Below are 6,153 nucleotides of genomic sequence, written 5' to 3'. Positions count from 1 at the left end.
GGGGGGATTGTCTTGGTAAATTTACCCCTTTTAAAAATGATTCTATAACCATGGAGTCTAAGCTCCAAAGACTGTACATTTGATTATGCTTATGTACAATAAAATCTTTGCATATCTGCAAACAAGTCTCTCCTGATTGAAATGCAGAGAACACATGGCGATCAGATTTTAAATACAAGTTCAGGTTTAGGATGCAGGTGTGACATCCACACCTGGGGGGGGTCCTTCTTAAACCTGCACTCTATATGAATTCCAGCAGGGGACGACATGTGCGTTTGCAAAAGGAGGTCGGTTTCTGTAGAAGTCTGTGAGAAAGCGAGCCACTTCTTACTTGATTTATTACCTTGGTAAACATTTTCATTAATATTAATAATAAATAATTATAATTTATATACTTTATGAATCCCACAAGGGGGGAATTACAATTTACACTCGGTTATATACGCAGGCCTGAATTACACACACATGCTCAATACCTATACATGCACTAAATCAACAGATGTAAGAGTGGGGGGCTGCTCATGGAAAGGTGCCCCGAGCAGTTGGGGGTTTGGTGCCTTGCTCAAGAGCACCTTGGCAGTGCCCAGGAGTTGGACTGGCACCTCTCCACCTACCAGTTCACCACCATACTTTGGTCTGTACGTGGACTTGAACCAGCGACCCTCCCTCAACAACATTCTGGAAAGGATCCCTGCATGCATAGACCTTTAAACCTCTTTGAGACCTTTCTGTTTAACCAGGAACAGCTCTGAAGTCCCTAGCACTAAACCCACCAGACTCTATTTAAAAAAGCAATACTTTTAGCGTGTCTAGAGCCAACATTTGTTACATGTAAATCAGTACGCTATGTGTTTATTTCAACCAGAACTAGAGTTGTGATGGTTGGAAAAGTGGGAAGACGACCCAAAACAGCTTTTCACTCGTATATTTTGTTTCTGTTGACTTTGAATGAAGTGTATATCACGATGCTAAAATCACTGTTTATTTACATGGAGTCTGGTGCGTTTAGCAAACATTTTGGCGCATGTTTTATGTTTAAAAAAACAACTTACTCTTTAACAAAGATGTTAATGATGTGATGTATGATGTGTTGTTTTGTATTAGGTTCCTAATGTGAAGCACTTTGGATACCTGCTGGTTGCTGTAAATTGCTATATAAATAATTTTGATGGATTGATTGCGTCTGTCAGCTGCAAAACGAGCAGTTTTGTGAAGGTAAATACAAGCTGGACAATCGTCCCATTGACTTCCACCGCAGCTTGTTTCTCCACTGCCGACTGCAGAGATCTCTCTTAATTAAAGACTGTTGTTCCATCAGTCACTTCGACCCATTCACTAGTTAAACTGGAACCACACCAATCTGCTGAGCTCATGTTTCATTTCCTCTGGCCAGCTGCTTTTAGTCTGAGGCCACGCCCCTTCATTTGAATATAAAAACTAAAAACAAATAAAGGGAAATAAATCTGTGTCATTATGAAAAGAAATTCCCCTGAAATAAAAAGTAGTCATAAGTAGCCTATTATGTGTTATGTATTTATTGAATATTGACTTTTTTTTATTTATTGCCACATGTATTTATTTCAGGCTGTAGGCTATTTTGTACATTTGAAAATGTTATACAATTGAATAAAATACAATTGAATAAAATGGAATTCCATGCTAAAGCCCAGTAAGGAGCCGCTGCTGTACCGTTAGACCGCATCCGTCCGTCAGCCAGGAGGCGATACATCGAACCGTTAGACCGACGCCTGATGAACAGGATTTCTTTTCACACTTGTAAACAAGCTTGTTTGTTCGATTTTGTTCTCTGGTCTTCTAAAAAATCTGGTTCCGACTAGATCTGACTGGCTCTGACACACACATACACACAGATATATACACACACATCCACACACAGCGCACGGGTTATTAGTTATGGATTATATTTTGAATAGGTCAGTTAGTGTGTTTGCCGACCTATTACTATGTGACCGTGCTCCCTGACACGGACGCGGCATCCCGATGCTCCGACGGGTCAGCAGCCGTCGCGGCGCCCTGACAGCGGCTCAGGAGCTGCAGACGCGCCGCTTCACAAAGCTCTGTGTGCGGGTGGGAGAGGCTCGGAGGAGGCCACTTACCGAGGGGGTCCAGAGGCGGCAGCACGATCCGATCCCCGCGGCGAAGGATGACTGATGGACGGCGGCGGCGTGTGTGTGTGTGTGTGTGTGTCTCTCCGTGTGTTGGCTGTGTCTCATGGATATGTCATAATACGGTCTGGCTCTGATCATCTCGCCTTCTTCAGTTGCGGTGGCCGGCTCCATGCCAACACCAAGGCGCAGGACGCCACCTGCTGGAGCGGAGTGTGGGATCACAACCAGCCCAGAACCGTAGTCACAGGTCCTACTGGACCAGTGTCAAAGACTGTTGTTCCCATCAGTCACCTAGACACACACACACACACACACACACAGGAACATAAGATTTAAAAAAACAAACACGGTATTTACCCTTTTATATTCTGCGTTGGCTGTATATGTGGAATAATGCTTCTTTATCAGCTCATCATCAATTAAATTTAAAATCTTTACATTTGGTTTCAATCATTTTAACATGATGATGGTGCTCTTTGGATGCTTCTTTATACAGTGGGGCTTGAAATGTGTATTAATGTTCATAAAGAAGCCAAGAAAAGATGGAAAAATCTCAAAAAGGCATCAAATGACAGATTAGACATTTATATAATATGTCGCAAAAAGTTAGATTTTATTTCCATCATTTACACTTTCAAAATAACAGAAAACAAAAAGATTGGCATCTGCAAAAGTTTGGGCCCCCTGCAGAGTTAATACCTGAGTTAATACCCCCCCTCTCCCAATAACTTCAGCTTCTTCACAGAGGACATCAAGGTAGCGTCCAAAATATGCTGACATTTTTTTGAATCCATTTTCCCTTCTACTCGTGAAATCCATTTGATGCTTTTTGGAGATTTTTTTCCATCTTTTCTTGGCTTCTTCATGCACATTGATGCACATTTTTACGTGGGGGGGCCAAACTTTCGAGCCCCACTGTACTTATATAAGACCTTCTCTCTGCCTGGAATCATCACACCTCCACCACTTTTCCTGATGTGTGCAGGTCCGGAATGAAAATTACAACCACATTGATGTACTTCAATATTTTATTTGACATTGTTTCTTATCACACACACACACACACACACACACACACACACACACACGCGCGCGACGTAGTGCGGCTCGTCCTTTAATCGAAAGGTTGTCGGTTCCTTGTCCTTGAGCAAGACACTGAACCCCAAGTTGCCCCCGGAGGCGATTAGCGCCTTGGACGGTGGCTCCGCCCCCTCAGGAGATGAAAGGGAGTGTGAACGGGCGAATCAGAGGAAAACGCTTTTCCGGTTTACCGCTTTATTAAATATTCCACTACCGTCTATTACTTTCCAATAACTACAAAACTAGTTGGGTCATGTCCGAATAAACAAAAACATTTATTATTCGACATGGACATGATGAACTTATGTTAAATAAATAGTCTGTTTCTGTCTTGAATTTACCAACGTATACAGTGGTGCTCATAAGTTTATGAACAGATGATAAAGTTGACAAAAAAAAGAAATGAAAAAATAAAATCATCTTTTGGAAATTGATCATAATGCCTTAATTAAAAAATGAGGAACGATCCAACCTTTAAGGACCCCCATTTTCTTTGTGGTTAAATAATATATATTGTGAATAAATACTATACACAATACACAATACTTTACAATACTATATTCATTCACAAAGAAAATTGGAGTCCTTAAAGGTTGGATTTTTCCTCCTTTCTGTAATTAAGGCATTAAGAGCAATTTCCAAAGGAAGATTTTTTTATTCCTCTTTGTTAGTAAGCAGGGGTGCATAAACATATGAGCACCACTGTATAGCTGCTTAAGTAAGAGCTGGTGTGGCTTTCTTGACCTTTTAACCGGGGTCACTTCTGCTCGGACGTCGGTCCAGGTCCAGATGAAACCGGCTCTGAATCAGACCGCGCTTGGTCCAATGGGAGCGGAGTGGCGGTTACCTTCCACAGCTCCTGGAAATACAGAATAAAAGTTAAGATTGGTAATGGATGCCTTGCACGTTCTGTGGTCAATCGCATAATTTCACACAAAGAAAGAAAGTACATGGGCAGAGCAGCAGCTTCCATGCTTCGTCTGTCTTGCTGAGTGCGTTCAGACACAGTCCTAATGTGTAGGACAGCAGCACTTTGTCCCCATGAATTAAGGCTTTACGTTAAAGGTGCGTGATGTGTGTGAGAGGGGTTTCCTCACCAGTTGCTCTATGCGTTCGTACAGGAGAAACTGTGCGCAGGTAGATGGGAGCTGCTGCACCCTGAAGCTGCATCGTCCGTCCAACAGAGCCTGGAGCTGGGACAGACAGTGTCGGAAATGGTTGTAGGCATCGCAGGAAACATCCATGTGTCGCAGGGTGAAGTTCATCCTTGTAAGACAACAGGTGGGACTAGTTAGTGTGTGAGTTATTGGGAACAGGAGAGGAGCTGAGCAGACAAGCTCAGTGTTTTACCGTGTGTACAATATTAGAGACAGAGAGGCAACAGCCTGGATGCCAGTGAACTAAGCCCCGCCCACTACATTTAAGGTCGGGAGGTTCGGTCTGAACCATAGACTGTATGGGATTAACTAATAATATGAGGTCTACGGTCTGGACTTGATCCGTTGTGGAACAACTATGCTCGAACCAGAGCTGTTTGGACCAATCAGATTGTCAGGGCGGGCTTTATAGGATGATGGACAGATGACAAAGATGGCTGCCGCTGGAGAACTGGGATGTGTAGACTCCTCCACGGCGTCTGTTAGGGAAGATATCACCAGCACATCGAGGCGTTTGTCCATCAGAAAGAGGTTTTTGTCATCCTTCCTACAGGGTTCGGCAAAAGTTCAACATACGTAACATCCTCTGTTGCTCTGATTGGTTGGAGGTCCATCCCATTGAGTGCAGAGGCATTGTTTTCCCTGGTTGGGTAGAAACACGCCCCATCGTCCCAGCCCCATGGCCGACCGTCCAACGGCCGGTAAGGGGGTGGGTGTGTCGGGGCCTACAGGTGATGGACGGTGTGATTGTCCTCACCTTTTCTCGAGGGAGATGAAGATTGTGCAGGTGCGAGGAAAGTTACTGCAGAGTCGATACAGTGTTCGGAAAAAGCCATCCGTCAGATCGTCATCGTAGCAAACTACAGAAGAAAGGAAACCAAATATGAACTCCGCTTATTTGCCCTCCTGTGTATGTGTGTGTAGTGTGTAGCTCTGTGAGTCATTATGCAGCTTTAAAGGCTAAAGTTAGAGCTGCAACATGGATTACATTTAACAGGGTATGGTATGCTCTTCCTCAGTGTGTTTCTCCATGCAGAGATGGGAAGTAACACTACAACCAGCCTAGCCTACGTCATGTAACAGGATTAGAAATCCCTTCAGGCCTCAAGAAATCACAGCACTAAACTTTTGATCATTTATTTCCACGGTTCTGTTTCAGCTCAATAACCTCTGAATAAGCATGGTGTACAGGAGAAGAGTTGTGCTGCGTATAACCTACCATCAGCGGCAATGATGATCTTAGTGTTGTCGTACATGTCTGCCACTTCATCCTCTGTCCACCCAAACTCCACGTCATCATCTTCAAGATCAGACAAGGGAAGAGAGGCACTCTCCAAGGTCAAACAAGGGTTTGGTTTTTCAATAAATAAGGTGTAAAGGTCACAACGTGTCAGATACAATAACTCAACACTGCAAAACTTCTGCTGATACGTACATATATACACATATATATATATACACACTATACAAATATAGCAAGTATCTGATTTGACCCAATATTACAGGACTCAGATCAGATCAGGACTGGAAGATTATGTCATGCTCATTTGTAAAATATGTAAGAAACATTGTGGCAACATCAAAAAACAAAAGGGATAGATACAAAGACCACTAAAATTACAATACATGCAGTACCCTCCCTCCCTTTCTTTCTTTCCCTCTTTTGTTAAGACTGTGATAGACAATGAATGATGACCCCCCTCCCCCATGGTACTGTCAGGGCCCTCATACTCTGCTTCTGACTGGCTAGTAGTCCTTACCTAGGTACTGTCAGGGCCCTCGTACTC

At 43.3% G+C, this 6,153-nt stretch overlaps 2 protein-coding genes across 3 annotated transcripts in view; both read right to left on the bottom strand.

The window, feature by feature from the left end:
• abat (4-aminobutyrate aminotransferase) overlaps positions 1-2,236 on the bottom strand; it is a 14,884-nt gene extending 12,648 nt beyond the window's left edge. The window contains exon 1 of one of the 2 annotated variants that reach the window (XM_034895124.1): positions 2,118-2,236. The gene's annotated coding sequence lies outside the window, so the exon portion shown is untranslated. The remainder of the gene's footprint in view (positions 1-2,117) is intronic. The other variant, XM_034895123.1, reaches the window with a different exon arrangement.
• Positions 2,237-3,817: 1,581 nt separating this feature from the next.
• mettl22 (methyltransferase like 22) overlaps positions 3,818-6,153 on the bottom strand; it is a 12,558-nt gene continuing 10,222 nt past the window's right edge. The window contains exons 9-12 of the mRNA XM_034895125.1: positions 5,586-5,666; positions 5,124-5,226; positions 4,307-4,475; positions 3,818-4,068 (exon numbers count right to left, since the gene is read on the bottom strand). Coding sequence (XP_034751016.1) covers positions 3,967-4,068; positions 4,307-4,475; positions 5,124-5,226; positions 5,586-5,666 — 455 coding nt within the window. The 3' untranslated portion in view covers positions 3,818-3,966. The remainder of the gene's footprint in view (positions 4,069-4,306; positions 4,476-5,123; positions 5,227-5,585; positions 5,667-6,153) is intronic.

This window comes from Etheostoma cragini, chromosome 15 (assembly GCF_013103735.1).
Source record: "Etheostoma cragini isolate CJK2018 chromosome 15, CSU_Ecrag_1.0, whole genome shotgun sequence".
NCBI lineage: Eukaryota > Metazoa > Chordata > Actinopteri > Perciformes > Percidae > Etheostoma > Etheostoma cragini.
Note: the sequence above shows the minus strand (reverse complement) of the source record. Positions and strands in the feature narration are given on the sequence as shown.